Here is a 16,401-nt window from a genome sequence, read left to right as displayed (position 1 = left end):
CATTAACTGAGATCACCTAAGTGTGAAAGGTTGGGATAGGGTGGAGTTGTGGTGCATCCAGAAAGCTTTTGGTGTCAGTACATATATACTTCTAAATCAGGATTAGGCAATGGGCAAAAAAGAAAGCCAAATCAATGAGGTATCATGGATGTGCACACTGGTTTGAATAACCATAATTTGGCAAGTTTCCAATATAGTTATAAAATGGGATAATAGTCGGGTAATATCAGCAATCAGGAAAGTCATTGTTTATTTCTAAGGAAATTAAATATTGAAGTAGGAGGGATGCATTTCATTTTTGCAGGGCATTGATGAGACCACATCTGGGGTATTTATTACTGTATTGGTTTCCTTATTCATGTGCTGAAGGCTGTTGAGTGAAGGATGGATTGTCATGAGAAAAAGTTGAACATGCTAGACGTTCTGGAGTATGAAAGAGTGAAAGGCAACTTCATTAAAATATATAAAATCTTGAAGAATTCTAAATGGAAGGATGTGGGAGAATATAAAACCATGGATCATTATTTAACAAAATATGGGGTCGCTTATTTAAGGAATACAAAGACTGCAAATCTTTGGAAGCAGTCTTCTTAATTCTACATTGTTGATCCTAAAGACCCAAACAGCTTTTGGTGAAGTTCAGATATTTGTGGAGCCTGAGCAGATGAGGAATCATATCCATTACAATATTAGGTTTATTTGAATCAGGTTAGTATGTTATGAAATTGCTTTGTAAAATGTGACATTAAGTTACAATACCTGTCAAACAGCAATTTCCACTGGGTGCAACTGTGCCTGGACTATGAGTTTCACCACTCATTGCTGGACTCAGAGAGCCATCATACGAAGTTGAATCAAAGGCATCAGCAACCGTTGAAGTCTCATCCTCCAAGGCTTGTTTTAACCAACGCTTTACAAATAAATATACCAATTAGGCGCTATTCGTACAAACACCTAAATTAGAATTCTTTTTTTCCCCCAAGAATTTTATTACTCTCAGGTATTCCTTAAATTTATGAAAAAAAGGTCGCCTTCATAACTACTACTCAAGTGTCTTAATCATTTAGATTGTAAATTCACTCACCATGAATATTTTGCCATTACTGCTTTGAAACCCAATATCTTAGCAATTCTTAACAACACCTTCTGTTAAACATAGTGAATTCTGATCTATGTTGTAAGCGAGCTGTTATTATCACATTAACTCAAAAATAAATCTACACTATCAAAAATTAAAGTAAAATCTTTACCTTTTTGCAAGATCCAACCTTTGGTTCCAAAGTTTCTTTCCGACGTCTTCTCTCTGACAAGAATGGCGAGCAAAATCGAATATAGTGCTTAGGGGTTGTATATATATGAGGACTGTGTGCAAGGCCAGGTAATGAATTCAATTGTGTAGCAAGAACTTCAGGATCAGTTGTTATTCGCAGAGGTCTCTCTAAAGGGCTGTCAATTAGTTTACCGGCCTTCTCATTCAACCATTCAGTGACCAAGTGCTGAAAATAAAATGTAAAACTATGAACAATGTCATGAAACTAATTCTAATTAATTAAGTTGTTTTTTAAATATTTACTTTCTAATTTTTCACAGGGTGAATATTTTTTTAAAAAAGCAGGAAGATACTTTTTTAAATCTATTAGCATAATGTATGTAACATAATGTATGTAAACCTGGTTGGGGGGGGTGGGGGGGAAAGCTTGGTGGGACAAAATATAGTGGAAAAACTTAGCTAAGAAATCTTTTTTTTAAATGACTGAGAATAGAGATGATAAAGGAAGCAATAATTTACCCATTGGGCCCATGCCAGTTCCCATAAGTCCCACGCCCAGTTTCATTTTCCCAGTACCCCTGAAACTTATTCTCACACACATGCCCATCAAAACCCCTTTGATTCACTTTTCCATGAAACTACACTCAGAAGTTGTTTAGACAACCATCACATCAACATGCCATGAACTTGTAATCCCAACACCATTGCTAGAGACTTTAGATATATTGATAATGTATCCTCAGATAATATTTTAAAAAGCTAGACAAATGTGGACAATTTAGATAGATACAAACCTTTTTTGTCTTGGGATATTTAATTGTTGTTTTGTTGATGGATGGTGATGTTGTTCCAGTTGATTCTTCCGTTGTTATTGTAGTTGTTTCCACTGCTGCTGCTACTGCTGCTACTGCTACTGCTGCTGCTGCTGCTGCTGCTGCTGCTGCTGCTGCTGCTGCTGCTGCTGCTGCTGTTGCTGTTGCTGCTGCTGCTGTTGCTGCTGCTGTTGCTGCTGCTGCTGCTGGTGGTTCTATTTCAATTGTTTCTTCATCCATGTTGGCATCGCATGACTTAGGTGCAGTCTCAGCAAAAGAATTTTCAATTTCATTTTGTTGGACATCAACCTCTGGAGAAGATGGAAGAATGTCAGAGCAGCTACTAACAGTTCTGTGTCTCCGGCGTTGCTGTCCTATATGGGTCCTACTGCGAGAGAAGCTTTTCCTCTGTTTTGCTCGGTTTATCTTGCAGGGATTTGGCTTAGTTAAGACTTCTTCCTTCACTGATTCCTTAAGGAACAGATAAACATGATATAGAATTAATAATTTATGCACCCATCCTTGGGTGAATTAAAAATCAAATTTTCTTAACCCATTTGAAAATATTTTTGGCTTAGGTTTTATAACATTTACAAGAGATAATGAGATAAAAAAAAAAGTGGGCTGATGGTGATGATATCTCTTTTTTTTTATTGGATTCTTGCACTTTTCAGCACAGGATTGTTGTCAATCACAGAGCATAAACTGTTGGAGTAACTCTGCAGGTCAGGAAACATTGCCGGAGGACATGGATGGGTGATGTTTTGGGTCAGGATTTTGAAGAGTCCTAATCCAAAATGGCGCTAATCAATGTCCTCAAGAGGTACTGCATGACCCACTGAGTTACTCCAACACAGTGTTTTACGGAAGATTCCAGCAACTGCAGTTTGTTGTGTCTCTCTTCTCATTTTCAATCATAACTCACATCTGAGTTAATGGCTGAAAAAAACAATTAATAATTATAAATCAAGGATTGAAAATGAATCCCAGGATCAAGCGAAAAGAGCTAATTTAGGTGGGCAAAATAATTACTTCAGGTACAAAAATAAAATGGGTAACAGATTTTATCAGTAAAAATAAAAATAAAAAAAGAAATACTTTAAAAGAAAACAAACACAGGCTGATAATTTAAGAGATATTCGTAATGTGATCAAGAGTTCATGGCTGTCATCATTAGACGCCACAATCATAAGTCATGATAAGAAATCAGGGACGAATATGATAAATTTGAAAGAGACATCAATTAGCTTTTGCATATTTCTTTGAAACCTGCAGCAATAAAAATGCAAGAATAAGACTGAATAATTTAAAATGAAACCCATTCCACATTTGATTGGCACTAAATAAACAATTACTACATTATTATGGCACTTAATTTTATGTATAACTGATTATGGCATTTAATCCAGTAAAAGTAAAAAGAAATATTAAGAGCAAAGGCTACTTGTATGATTCAAATAGCATTAACAACCAGCAACACATTGAGATTTGAAACATACAACCTACCTTCCATCTCCTGAATTTACTTTGCATTTTCATAACTAAATATATCATTAACAATGTTATTTTTGCAGCGTTTAGTCCATTGTTTTTCTTTGCCTTGGAGAAATATTATTTGAGTCATTTTGATCAAGCTCCAGCAAGTACTCAGCAATCAATGCATTTGAAAACAGTATTTTCAGTGGACAATCAAAGACTGTATTGAGATTTGACATGAATAGAATCTTAAGTTGCTTCTTGCAGTTATCAAGGTGTATCAAGGCATCCTGATACACCTTTAAGCTCCAGTTATTAGGGTGGGATGTGGACGAAGGTGTTGTGTTCCCAGAAAGGAAGTGACTCTTTTTCCACTGGCATAACAGAAGGTAGATCCCTTGTAGACACAAAATGCTGGAGTAACTCAACAGGTCAGGCAGCATCTCTGGAGAGAAGGAATGGGTGACTTTTCGGGTCAAGACCCTTCTTCAGACTCTGTTTCAAAGCTTTTCAGTGATCCTATGGTTTCTATGAATGCATAGTATCAGGATATCAGAAAAAGGACATGACAAAGTGGAAGGATAAAGTCTAAAAAGAGGAAACCAGACAAAAAATCTTTTGGGAAAACAAAGACAATTAAGGACAAGAAAAAGGCAGGTAATTTCTTTTAAGCTGTCTCTGACTCCATGCCATTTGTACAGATTTAAAGTGGCAGCTGTTAAATCCCCAATCCCTGGCAAAGGCCTCAATACTAATCCCTGGGCATTTACCTTTTGATACACTGCTGGAGCTTCATTCACAACCCTCTTATCATTTCTGTTGCAATTACAGGTAGCATGATGACCAGAAGTGAAAAATAAAAAAGTTAACGGCGATTAAGAAACTGATCAGGTGCGAATATTAAATAAAATGTGAACATCAAAAGTAAAATTAAACTAAGTCAGCAATTCAAAAAAAATGAGGCATTGAAAGATTCCAGGAAATGGCATGATAATCATGTCGCACAAGTGTAATAAATATAAATTAATTATTCTTCATATACATGAATAAGACCAGTGTTTCATGTCGAAGTCAATTTTTTGGTAGTGGAAGAATAAAGAAGTGGATCTTAAGGGAAAAAATAAAATAACGCGGTCATTGACCATTTCTCTAACCTCTGCAGCTGGTATCCCTATGTTACTTAAAGGAGTGGCTCGCAAAGTAGGAGTAGCTTATGTATAAGAATGTAATCTAGATGCAATTTTTGATGGTGTCCTAGACTACTTAATAAATTAGTGTCCAGTGGGCCAAATGGCTGAATTTTAGGATGTTAGACGTTATTTTGAAAAATTAGTAATGAATCACTTGTATAATAATGCTAATGGTAGGCAAAGAGGGAATTAACATAGGAAGCAGATTTGTTTTACTAATTTACTGTGAAGGAAGAGAAGTAATATACCTGAATGGAATCCGAGATGGGTACTGCTTGTATTTCTTTGCTGTCCAGTTTAACATCTTTTGCTGTACTGATTCGTTCCAAAGCCTGTTCTCTTCTTTTCTCCCTCTTCTCCATCTTTGCAAATGCTTGCATGATAGCTTCCATTTTTCGTTCTTCTCTTGTCTGGTGAAATAGGATGAAATTAAAAGATGTGAGCCAAATATATACAGGTACCAAACTATATTAATATTATATTGGATCCACATTTTCTTAGTTTGTGACCAATAATGTTTTATGAACACAATTTAAGAGACATTATCTTCAGTTGCATAAACATAAATTCATAATAAAGTGGATAAAGAAGCAACACATTGTATTTTTCATTGAGGTGGGCTTTAAATTATAAAGGGAAACCAAGCTGTGTAAGCATACACGCAAATGGATACATCTTAAGTTCCAGTTATATGTAGCCATCAGTTCTATCTTTGTATGTCATAAACTCTTTAGAATAAATGTCAGCTTTACCATTCTTTCTGAAATTGCTTTTTCTTATATATGTAGATAAATCACCACCACAGATCTAGCTATAAATGTTATATTTAAAATAACCTATACACAGTGGCCATGATGCTTCCAGGAAGTATGGGAAGTGAGAGGTGATAATAGAAGGCAAAGGATCTGCTGAGCTTAATGGGAGGACCTCATAATACTATTTTTGACTTCTGCCCCAAATTCAGCAACAAGTTGTGGAAGTAGAGACAATGAATGATTTCAAAGAGAAATGGATTGGCACTGACAGGAAAATAAATGTATAGGATTATGTGGATAACAGAATGGAACTGACCGTGGCTACACACAGAAATTGCTTGGATTTGATGAGCTAAATGGACACTTCTATGCAAAATCGACTTTGCATTTTAATACATTAGAACTGATTGAGAATAAAATTGACAGACACGTTGGCAACATGCATTGCACTGGAACAACTTTGTTTCCAGCCTAGTCAACTGAACAAAGTCCTCATTAACATTGTAGGGCCTTTTTGAATAAATGAAAGAGCTTTCCCACTGATTTTTCAAGGAACACCTATACAGTCAATGCCAACATCTCAGATGGCTCCATCCCAATTCCTGGATACATCCTGTTCCACCGGCAGGACCCATTCACCACAGGTGATGAGACTGCTGATATAATTGGGAAGGAGTAGTCATGGGAATTCCCAATATTGCCTCTGGTTTTCATGAAGTCTCACGGCATCAGATCAAATACGACCAAGGAAATTCCCTGGCTGCTATCTACTGTCGTCACATATGATGAACCATGCTGAACAACACTTGGAGGCAGTAGCAAACTCTGTATGGGAGCTTTCAAGTCTTTCACCAAGAGTGGCTTGGTAACACGCTGCCCAAATGTTAAAGGGCAAACCTACCCAAAGTGTGTGAACCATCAAAAGATATAAACCTCCTTGACCTTGTCCCCACCAATGTATCAGCTGCAATTACATCTGCCTATGATAGCACTGACATTACTGGGATTACCTTGAGAGTTGAAGCCCTTCCTTCAAATTAGGTCATCATCAGGTTGTATGACACTACCACTATGCTAAATGGAATAAGCTTCGTATAAATGAGGTAGGTCATAACAGAGCTATCATGCGGAATTAAGTAATGTATATACAGTTGCGAAACTATCCACAATCTGTACTTTATATCTGGGCATACCACATATGCTAGGGTTGATGAGCAGAAGGTAATGTCAGGAGCAGCAACAGGAGTAATGAGAAATTATTCTCGAGTTTCTACTGTGTTTCATGGAGAATCACCCAATTGTCCACCAAAACAAGGACACATTCAACTCATTTAATTGCTCACTTAATCGACTCTCAAATATCAGTAAATCATTAGTTCTCCCATTATTGTGGTATGGTTTATGTGTCATAAACCATAAGTGGGGGAAAAAACACAATTCTTGAAGACTACTTTGACATAATGAACCACTGTTCTGATTATAGTTGAATAAGATCCATTTCTGAATCCCGACATTTTTAATCATTTTCATATGCACAATTCTAATGCAACAACTCTAATCATTTTTGTTTCAAGCCTTTGGCAATAAAAATGGCATATTAAACAACAGAGGAATTACAATTTTTATGAATTTTATGACACAAAAATGGCAGTCTTGCAAGTTCTGTTGGCTTTTAGAAGTACTGCTGGGTGACACTTCTGAGTCCTATCATTATTATGTACTCATTTTTTGGGTCCTAAATTTCATGTCGTCTGAGTTTTTAATTCTGTTAATTATGTTTCCATAACCTGAATTTAAGCCATTCTTTATACAAATCTTATACCGTAATTGTAACAGCAACAATTTCTACATGTATGAAATGTATGATATACAACAGTATTACATCTGTAATTATTTTACATGCACATACAAGGAAAAGGTAAACTGAGAGCATGGGTTGTGTGATAATAATTACATATCAAGCCATTATCTATCAGTCACCATCCCAATTTTAAATATTGCGCCATACAGAAAATCTACACACAGTAAACAGTCCTAGACCTGATGAGTTCCTTTTATGTACAAGTTCTTTGTCAGAAAAAAATGCTTCAATTTATCTCAGCATTTTCCTTATTGGTTGCGTCATTTCCAGACTAATTTATGCACCATGCTAGTAGTTTATTCCATCATAAGTATAAATTAGTTTAAAATAAAATTATGGTATATAATATGGTATGAAGATTTTAATTCTGCAACACACTGCTCAGAGTACCTGAAGACAAGGTTACCCCATCAGGGGGAAAAAAATCAGCATATCATCAGAAATACTATCCAATGTTTCATTTCAACCTGCCACAATATGATAATTCAGTATGACTCGTTTTTCTCCAGATAAGGAAAGCTTCGGAATACTGTTTGGAAGAATGCATAAATTAGACACTTTGCTGCAAATAAAGCATTCACTAGATATCTACTTTGTCAATATGTGTTTTTAAGAATTATTGTTGAGCATATTGCTAATGGGAATAACAACAATGAACCCTGGTGGTAGAAATATGGGCAAGTGGGACGGCCAGATTCATGGATAAAGAATTATTTGATATGTGAAAAAACTGAGCAAAAGTTACAGAATGATTTGCTCCATTTATATATTTACTCCAGTCTATGCACGCAAGAAATGCTGAAAAATAGCCTAAAATCTCAAAGTGGTACGGATGCCTATTCTTCTAGTTAACTTTTGGAAATCACTTTAAAATGATAACTACCAAATCTACGTACAGATTTGAAAAAAAAAGCAGTCATCTGAATAAAAGCCGCAATTTCATTAGCAGCATAGCAGGGCAAACTGGACTGCCATACAATTAATGCAAGACCTGCAGCAATAGCCAACAAATAGACATCAGTCTTTCAGTCCTGAAATCTGACGACTGACTTTCATTAGGAGCTCATCAGGCAAAATAAAATCCTACAGAAATGCAATAATGTAGCCCTAATGTATAAAGCAACAACATTTAGCAATCAATTAAAGCTGTTTTTATGCCTGAAGTCTTTTGACAGCATGAAGCAGCTATTTGCCTGTCAACTTACCATCTTTCTTTTTCTCTCTGCAATCTGCTCCTCAGACTCCATCTCTACTTCATTGCTAACTGGAGGTTTTTCTTCTATATCCTCAATAAAATCTGGCTCCTGCAAGATGGAAATGACTGCTTTACATGATCTGCACTACTCTCTCTACAGACGATGGAAAGCTATAATCTTGCTATATTAGTCACTACTGGGGTATATAGCTGGCCATCAAAACAAGATTACTTACTATTACAAGTGTTACTACAATTTTACCTGATTGTTAACCAAAGAAACCCTGAGGGGAGACAGTTTTCTCTGTTTGTTATCCAGTGCCTTAACTTTGGTGGCCATTCCTTCAGTATCCGAAGAAATATTTTGATTTTGAGCATCCTTTTCTTTCAAGCAGTCCTTTTCTTTCTTTCCTTTTTTTCTTCTTGTTTCATAACCAATGCTGAAGTTATCAGTTGGCTCCAAATTTTGTTTGAGGACAGGACAATCTGGATTCCCTTTCAGACAGGCACAATCCACTTTATATTTGCTGTATGGAGGAACAAACATTGAAACTCTGGTGCACATTAAAGAAAACAAAATCAAGCTATTCAGTAGAAACTATCCTTCCAAATAAATACCAGATTATATTCAATAATGCAACTGCAATAAACTATGAAAGCTCCACAAATATCACTCATACGTTCACACTTTGAATTTGCTGAAATGTACAATTGGTTTAATTTTCCCTCACCCCCTTTACGTTATCTGTCGCTGTGGATTTCTCAGGAAATTACTTTATTTATGCCTCTTTCTACACATTGTTAATTTTCCCTCGGTTTCTTCACTTATGTGCATCTCTCTGCTCTTTTGAAATATTTGTTTTTTATTTACCTCATTGCTTCTTTCCCTGCTCTTATTTCTCACTGCATTTACATACACCACTGTTTTCTAGTGTCCACTTCTTTCTTGCCTCATTACATTTCTTTCTTCCCTGCCATTATATTTTTACTAATTTCCACACTTCTTCAAATTTAAAAAAAACGTTCTTCTTTCAGGTGCTTTGACAATGACAATTTTTCAAAAACAAAAAGCAACAGTATTGGGTGTGTGTGTGTTAAAATAAAACAAGCACAGCTCACAAATCATTCATGTTACTTCTCAACATTACAGTAAATGTTTAATTTATTAAAGCACAAAAGTATCCCTTAAAACAAACATTTGTAAGAACCATTTTTGTCCACATCATTTTGCTCATTTAGATGTTACTCAGCACAACATCACAGCAACCCATGACATTAGGTTCAGCATAAGCACAGAGGACACCTAACTTTATCTCTTTCCTCTTCACCACCTCTCAATACTATTGCGTCCACTCAACTACTTACCAATTTCCATAATCAAAATCAAATCCAATGGTAATTTCTGTCCCCTTTGGAATGCTTCTCTTGGAGTAGATATGAAGATGAATCATACCATCTTCAATTTTGTGGCGAACCTACAAATGTAAAAAAATAAAATGAGAACATCTCACTGGCCTGAATCTCGCAGAAGTATCATAGACACATTAGGGTAACTGACATTAAAGTGAAATGGTAACAGCATAAGCACAAATTCGGGAAAGTGTTATCTCAACTGCTCTTATGTTAATGCTGACCTCTACATCTCTACTATGCTGAACAATGCCAAAGACTTGACAATTAAATGAAAGGAACAATAACGTTGGTTATTTACATATCCAATTATTACATTCAAACCTGACCAGAAAATGTTTGGGCTGTTCACTTAAGTGCAAGTTCTTAATTAAAGTGTAATTGTCCTAGTTGGAACATGCAGCCTCTTTCTTCGACAATTTAATTATTTTTGAAAAAACATATCACAAAAAAAAAATTCCGACCTCCCTCTATGATGTCTTTTTTTCCTGTTTGTCTTATGATCTGTTGATGATTTGACATGCATCTACCTATACTGACTGGCATCACCCGTTTCAGACTCAGAAGAATATATTCAGAAGCGTATCCTTTTCACACACTTCCCAGATTTCCTAGTCAAACACTGAGATGAAATGAATCAATACAACGTTCCAGTACAAAAAAACAACAAAAATTCTATTGTCAAGTGTGAGTGTATTGTCAATAATGAACTGCTAGCAATATTCATTCAATGCTGATCACAAAATCCAAACATTAATTCATGACATATACTTTATCAAAATACAACTCAATATATAGTGTAGCAAAGTGTGGAGTCATGCATTTTGGTAGTAGAAATAAAGGCATAGATAATTTTCTAAATGTGGAGAGAATCCAGAAATCAGAGGTGCAAAGGGACTTGGGAGTGCTGGTGCAGGATTCCTAAAAATTAAATCTGCAAGTCGAACCAGCAGTAAAGAAAGCAAATAGAAACAGAGACAAATAGGTGCAGGACTAGGCCATTCAATATGATCCTGGCTGATCATCTAAAATCAGTACACCGTTCCTGCTATTTCCCCCATATCCCTTGATTCCTTTAGCCCAAAGAGCTAAATCTAACTCTTTCTTGCAATGCTACCATTTATTTCGAGAGGGCTTGTGTACAAAAACAGGGATATAATGCTAAGTCTGGCCGCACAGAATATTGTGGGCAATTTTGAACATCTGATGAAGGATGTGCTGGCTCTGGAAAGGGTCCAGAGGAGGTTTACAAGAATGATCCCAGGAATTAAAGGTTTACATATGATGATCATTTGTCAGCACTGGGCCTGCACTTGCTGGAGTTTAGAGTTAATTGAAATGTACAGAATAGTGTAAGACTTGGATAGAGTGGATGTGGAGAGAATGTTTCCACTAGTGGGAGAGTCTCGGACTAGAGGTTATAGCCTCAGAATTAAAGGGCGTTCTTTTAGGAATTTCTTTAGTCAGAGGGTGGCGAATCTGTGGAATACTTTGCCACAGAAGGCTGTGGAGGCCAGGTCAGTGGATATTTTTAAGGCAGAGATAGATAGATTCTTGATTAGTACGAGTGTCAGAGGTTATAGGGAGAAGGCAGGAGAATGGGTTTAGAAGGGAGAGATAGCTCAACCATGATTGAATGGCAGAGTAGACTTGTCGGCCCGCCAAATGGCCTAATTCTGCTCCTGTCACTTATGATCTTAGGAACTCACCTCTGAATTTGGTATGCATGACCGCCTGACAAATCGTGCCTCATTTCCAAATGTTCTTGCATCAACACACATTTCCAGTCCTCGAAAGTTTGAATAAAATAATACAAAGGGATAAGGTCTAGAGATAAATAGATAATTGTCGATTCATTTCAATGCTGGATAACTAGCAAAGGTTGAAGTTAAGTTTTCAAAGCAACAAATTCCAATAATTAAAGAGTTTTTTCCACAGGTGCATACAGTCAAACATCTCTCTCCAAATGAAACTATAATTGCTACTTTCTGTTATACTAAGATCTTGAAATGTATTCTCAACTTAAATCGATAATATCAATGTTGTGTTTTTCTGGTGAGAAAGCATGTTTCTACCTACAGCACTTTAGTGGTAAATCAGGAATGGTTCAAATTACGATCAATGGCGATAGCTATATTGGAGTGATGGGAGTAGGCATCATCGTTGGTGTCCATGTATGTCTATTAGGTTTGAGGGAGTACAGTGGGGTGATGATGTGTTGAGGAAAGGAAATTACATTTTCTGCAGAAATTGTGCAACGGTTGTGAAAAATACTTTGGGCCACACTGTTAAGAAATTCTCACCAAAATGTTCAGCGTTAGAAGACGGAAACTTATTTAAGTTCATATGTGCACAGTGCATGAATATTGAGTCTCACCTTTCTATTACTGCTATATAATCAGCTCTTGCAGCACCTTACCTCCAGCATCTTGTTCTATACTCATGTGTCATTACCAGAAGTTCTGGATGTGCCCAATTTCCTCTAATTAAATGATGGATGAGGAATGAATCCCATTTTTCATCTGCTCCACTGTCTTGAGACAAAACACTATTCAATCATTGCATCTTACTAAAGCAAAACTGCACATCCATCTCCATATCCTCTTCCTCTATAACCTTGTACTTCTACTACCTCATCACAGTTAACCGCTAGCTGCCTCAACATATTAACAGCAGCAATCCTCATCTTATTCCCTAATTTAGTCCAGTTTAGATACAGCACGAAAACAGGCCCTTCGGCCCATTAAGACCCGCATTGACCAGCGATCCCTGCACTTATCCTACCCACACTGGGGACAATTTACATTTATATCAAGCCAATTAGCCTACATTCCTGTACTTCGGGAGTGTAGGAGGAAATCGGAGATCGCGGAGAAAACACACGCAGGTCACAGGAAGAGCGTACAAACTCCATACAGACAGCACCCAGGATTCTGGTACTGTAGGCAGCAACTCTACCACGGCGCCACCAGGCCACCCTCACAATGATATTAAAAGCAATTTGTCAATGTAATGATTTCAATGCGAACAGAAATTTAAGGAACTATATGCTTTTAAAAATAACAACAATATTTCTCAAACTTGCCTTTTGAAGAAATGCCCATTTGCTTCAAATTGTTCCCGTAGCATAAACTTTCCACGATATTCAATAATGAACGTATCAGGAAGCAAATCTTTGGTGGCTTTCAATATTTTTTTGTTTTTCTGCACTTGACTCTGAAAGAAAAAATAAAACTGTAACCCAATGTAGTTTGGATATCTGGAAGCACCATTACATCAAATCCATAACACAGAAATTCATCCATGATAAAGAAGTACCAAAGTATAAAATCCACCATAACGCAAAAACAAATGCAACATTCGCTCTAATTAAACATATAAAATGTTACGTTGGGCCTGTGCTCAATTTTTAGGATGTTTTAATGGGCTACATGTTATTTTTTTAAATAAGATGTCATGTTATGAAATAAATGCTCCATTAGTTACAGCAGCAGCTGTTAGAAGTAGCCAATACAGATTTCAAGGTGACAAACATCAAAGGAGTCTCTTAAAAAATTAACAGAAAATGTTCAAATGTATGCTGACTTGAGAAAAGTTTTGAACAAGGAAACAAATGGAGGATTAAATGGAAACTGAACTATCCAGATTAGCAAATTGAACTGAAAATTAGATGGAGAAAACAGAATGGGTGTTAAAGCACTCAGAAGTGCATAGTAATACCCCAAAGGCTTCATTTCTGAGTAACTTTTATTCATTGTATATCAATTATACAGTCACATGAATAGAGAGAAATGTCAACAATTGCAGAACATTAAAATAGGATTTTTTTAAATCTGTGGAAAAGCAAAGGAAATTGAAAAGTGGGGAGTGGACTTGGGAGCTGCACACACTCCTTTCTGCTCCACATTCAATCAATATATATATTTTTTAATTAGCTTGTTTGCTTAAGGGAGAATTCAAAAGTAGTCATTGACCAAATTAAAGTTTGAGCCGTTCTAGTGACTATCCAAACTCTAATTTTGTAGAATTATATCAGTTTCATGTTGGTGGCTAAGCATCACAGATTTTAATCAAATTCCAAGGTAGAAGCCACCACCCCAAAAGTAGTAAAAAAAAAAGACAACGTGATGGAATAACTCAACGGGTCAGGCAGCATCTCTGGAGAACATGGAAAGGTGATATTTCGGGTTTGGGACTTTCTTTAGGCCCATCCCGAAACGGCACCTAAGCATGTTCTCCAGAGATGCTGCCCGACCCGCTGAGTTACTCCAGCACTTTGTGTCTTTTGTTTTGTAAACCAACATCTGCAGTTCCTTATTTCTCTCTCCAATATAGTAGATTGACCAAATTATGGGAATGAATTAAGTTTGAGCCATTCCAGTGAATACAGAACTTGGAGTCTGGAGCAAGGTGGGAAAGTATCCAATAATCTGTTTATTGTAACATTTGGATGCTAGGTATTGAGAGAGAGAAAAAGAATGTGAATACCGAAATGAAATGGAGAAAATATTACAGATTAAAGAAATATAATGGATACAACCAGTAAGAGAAACCAAAGAACAGAGAGACTGAGGGAGAGAATGAGTGAACAAGAGGAATTGCATCCCGTTAACAACAGTGGCAGCAGAATGATTATGTGAAAATAAATAAAAGGGCAAAAAACCTTTATTTCTTACCTCCACTGGCAGCTTAATGGCTGCAAGATTGGTCATTAGATCCGATCTACCGACCACCTCCAGTTTTTCATGTCCATCACCTATTTCTAAAGCAAGTCTGTGTGCTTCAAGAATGTTCTGAATATCTTCACTATACTGATTCCCATCTGCTTCTTCATACCGATCCATCCACGTTTTAATTTTGTTTTCCCACACAAAACTGGCATTATCAAGAGCATCAGTTTCTGATATTGAACTTTGCTAAAGTCAAAAAAGCATTGGCAAACATTATTTAACATCAATTCCAATTTCTTAATTTACTTCTTCCTTTCCCCCACCAACTAATATAAAATCAGCAATTCTCAAAAAAAAACATACAACCGTGGCATCATAAATATTTTAAATTTGAGATATGCTGATCAAGATTTGATAAGTGCCTTCTCTCATGATTTAGCAAGGTTTTACATTTAATAAATTTTGGGAAACAAGGCTAATCTATACAGAAGTTAAAATTTAAAGAGTGAAATATGTTAGAAAAAATTGAATAAAACGGAACTGAAATTGCAAATAAAAGTAATCAAGTATATACCTATTAATAAAATTATCAGGATTGTGCAGCCAATAATTTGGAATTTTCAAAAAAAAGCCACCGACACAGATTTCAGAATTTGCCACTGACAAGAACTCAATTGAGCCACTCTCTCCTGCCTTCTTATAAGTTACTGTAGGTCAACTCAAAATTATGACAATAAGCCACAGTTTGAAATAGGGGTTCTAAAAATGATTCACTGTAATATTTAGCTTAATAAATCATAGAGATAGATTATGTTCAGATGAAGTACAGCTGGTAAAATGTCAGATTAAAACTTAGTAAAATTACATTTGTAAATAATAGAAAAATAAATAAACAGTAATTTACGTTTATTTAATAACCTTTGAGGAATAATTTTGGATATAGAAAAAGATTAGCCCTTATGGAATATATTGTCTATATAGATTAAGGTTGTTTGACTACCCCAAAACTATTACCTGTTTTGTTGTTAAAATTAAAATTAAAATTTTTATGCCTCCACATAATGAAACACAAGAAAAACAGGCAAGGAAAACACAAGAGAATTAAGAGACATGTCTTGGTATCCAAACATCTGACAGTAGGGTCCAAAACTGGCTCGTGACAACACTATACTTATTGTCTAGCTAGAGTGACAGACAACTAATTTCATGGAAATTAGATCAAAATCTGATATAAATAGCTGGTATTAAAACAGCGTGTCAGTTTTTCCAGCTTTTTTAATTTTTTTAGTATGTTTTAAAGTGTGTATTTTGTGTTTCTTCGTGTGTTTTGTGTGGGGGGTGGTGTGGGGGGGTAAGGGGGAAACCGTTTCGGTCGCCTCCTCCATGGAGAGGCGGCTTTTTCCATGTCGCCTCCCCCGTGGCCTAACATCAAGGATCGACGCAGCCTTTCCCGGAGACACGCCCGGGGCTTCAGCGGCGGGCGCAGCGTGGATTCTCGGCGTGGAGCGGGTGAACCCTCGCTGGAGGGGAGCGCTCCGTTTCGCTGACCCGGGGCAGCCGGCAGCCTGAAGTCGCAGCCTGAAGCCGCGGTCTGCAGAGCTCCAGCTGGTGCGGCGTCTACAGCCCGGGATCCCTCGTGGGGGACCTGGGGGAAGAAGAAGCCATCACTGCCGGCCCGCGGCCAACTTCTACCGCGGGGCCGGCATGGACTTACCATCACCCCGGGAGGGGAGCTTCGACCGCCGGCCCTGCAGTCTACGGT

At 36.8% G+C, this 16,401-nt stretch overlaps 1 protein-coding gene across 5 annotated transcripts in view; it reads right to left on the bottom strand.

Annotated features, from left to right (window-relative positions):
- The window catches only part of kmt2e (lysine methyltransferase 2E (inactive)), a 99,320-nt gene that overhangs the window by 17,695 nt on the left and 65,224 nt on the right, over window positions 1-16,401 (bottom strand). For 4 of the 5 annotated variants that reach the window (XM_033039893.1, XM_033039894.1, XM_033039897.1 and 1 more), the window contains 11 exons: window positions 14,646-14,885; window positions 13,055-13,185; window positions 11,679-11,796; window positions 9,925-10,034; window positions 8,822-9,086; window positions 8,570-8,668; window positions 4,997-5,158; window positions 2,295-2,553; window positions 2,065-2,195; window positions 1,251-1,496; window positions 760-910 (listed from right to left, as the gene is read on the bottom strand). In XM_033039893.1, the coding sequence (XP_032895784.1) occupies window positions 760-910; window positions 1,251-1,496; window positions 2,065-2,195; window positions 2,295-2,553; window positions 4,997-5,158; window positions 8,570-8,668; window positions 8,822-9,086; window positions 9,925-10,034; window positions 11,679-11,796; window positions 13,055-13,185; window positions 14,646-14,885 (1,912 nt within the window). The remainder of the gene's footprint in view (window positions 1-759; window positions 911-1,250; window positions 1,497-2,064; window positions 2,196-2,294; window positions 2,554-4,996; window positions 5,159-8,569; window positions 8,669-8,821; window positions 9,087-9,924; window positions 10,035-11,678; window positions 11,797-13,054; window positions 13,186-14,645; window positions 14,886-16,401) is intronic. The other variant, XM_033039896.1, reaches the window with a different exon arrangement.

This window comes from Amblyraja radiata, chromosome 21, assembly GCF_010909765.2.
Source record: "Amblyraja radiata isolate CabotCenter1 chromosome 21, sAmbRad1.1.pri, whole genome shotgun sequence".
Taxonomy (NCBI): Eukaryota; Metazoa; Chordata; class Chondrichthyes; order Rajiformes; family Rajidae; genus Amblyraja; species Amblyraja radiata.
Note: the sequence above shows the minus strand (reverse complement) of the source record. Positions and strands in the feature narration are given on the sequence as shown.